The 1420-nt window shown below is 38.7% G+C and overlaps 1 protein-coding gene across 1 annotated transcript; it reads right to left on the bottom strand.

Moving 5' to 3' along the window:
• Nucleotides 1-6: 6 nt before the first annotated feature.
• On the bottom strand, nucleotides 7-1345 carry LOC107556504 (uncharacterized; the record flags this gene model as incomplete). Its single annotated transcript, XM_016239641.1, has 3 exons — nucleotides 970-1345; nucleotides 592-882; nucleotides 7-167 (listed from the first exon to the last, which is right to left on the bottom strand). Coding segments are annotated over exons 1-3 (828 nt in total), but the record flags the coding sequence as incomplete, so codon positions are not given.
• Between the last annotated feature and the right edge of the window lie 75 nt (nucleotides 1346-1420).

Genomic DNA, 1420 nt, shown 5'->3' with positions numbered 1-1420 from the left:
AGGTATAGACACTGGTACGGTGTTGGGCTGCCCTGTGTTTGTGTCTGATTCAGTGGACCGGCACCTTTTGCTGATTCTCTTTCTGTAGCGAAAGCAGAGTCCACCAGGAATGCAGAGCAGCAGCACCAGAGCTTTAAGACCTTTTTTGGCGGCATACTGTCTACGAGCTACATAGATATTTGAAGAGACAAGAGTAGAACAGACATCAAGAGATGTACTAATGCATTTCTTGTTTTTCAAGTCATCTCTTACATGCACCAAGGCTGCAAAAAATTAAAAATACAGCCATTACACCAGCTTTCAGTGTCATATGATTCTTCATAAATCATTCTAATATGCTGATTTGATACTGATTATCACTGCTAAATATTTTTTGTGGAAAGCGTGATACATTTTTTCAGCATTCTTTGATAGAAAAATGTCAGAACAGCATTTATTTGAAATAGAAAGCTTTTGAAACATAAATGTGTTTTGATAAATTGAAACAGTCACTTTTGATCAACTTAATGCATCCTTGCTGAATAAATGTGTTGATTTATTTTTTTGAATGTGTAATTTTAAAAGATTTTGAAAAAATAAGTATTTTCTTACCCACTAGTATCATTCTATTGCTTGAGACGAGTCTTCCTTTACGATCGGTGAGCTCGTATCTGCCTATATCTGATGTATTTACATTGAAAATCTGAATATTATTCCTGGTTACTTTAAGCCGGTTGATGTAGTCTGGGTGGTTCCATCCCACAAGAACTCCATTCTTCACCAGGATGAGAGATGAATTATTACTGTAAAAGTGAAGTATGGCATCTCTCCGCTTGAGTCCTGCCAGAGCTACTCTGATGGTCAGAGTTTGACCTGCGATACGATTAATGTCTTTGCTGTAGGCTGTAGAGGAGAGAATGACAGATAGTGAGGATATGTGGACAATCACAGAGATATTATTCTGAGAAGGAGGTTTAAATTACTACTCACTCTTGACCTTCACTATATAACTTCTGATGATTGCACCAGAGTGATTGAGCAGGATGTAGCTTCCCTCATCGTCAAACGTAACACGTTGGATTCTGAATGTCCAGTTCTTACCGACGCTGCTCACGTGGCCTTTTCTGGGGTTACTTGGCAGGAAATAAATGGTTTTGTTTTCCCAGATAGTAAATTGTGCACTCTTATCAGCACTAACAAACTTCAACCTCTGTGTCCTCTCAGGAAGATCCAGAGTCAACTGCTGGCCGTGGAATACAGGCACCTGAGATATTGCAGAGACTGACACTGGGGGAGAATTTTTTTTTTTTAGAATGGCAAGATGAGAAGAAGTTCTTTTGAACTGCTGGTAGTTAGCATCATGCATAGGCTGTATAATTGGCTTAACACATGATTTAACTTGTCCTGTTATTCTTGTGTATGTTCAGTATGGTTAATAAGC

This window comes from Sinocyclocheilus grahami, unplaced genomic scaffold, assembly GCF_001515645.1.
Source record: "Sinocyclocheilus grahami isolate Dianchi unplaced genomic scaffold, SAMN03320097.WGS_v1.1 scaffold571.1, whole genome shotgun sequence".
NCBI lineage: Eukaryota > Metazoa > Chordata > Actinopteri > Cypriniformes > Cyprinidae > Sinocyclocheilus > Sinocyclocheilus grahami.
Note: the sequence above shows the minus strand (reverse complement) of the source record. Positions and strands in the feature narration are given on the sequence as shown.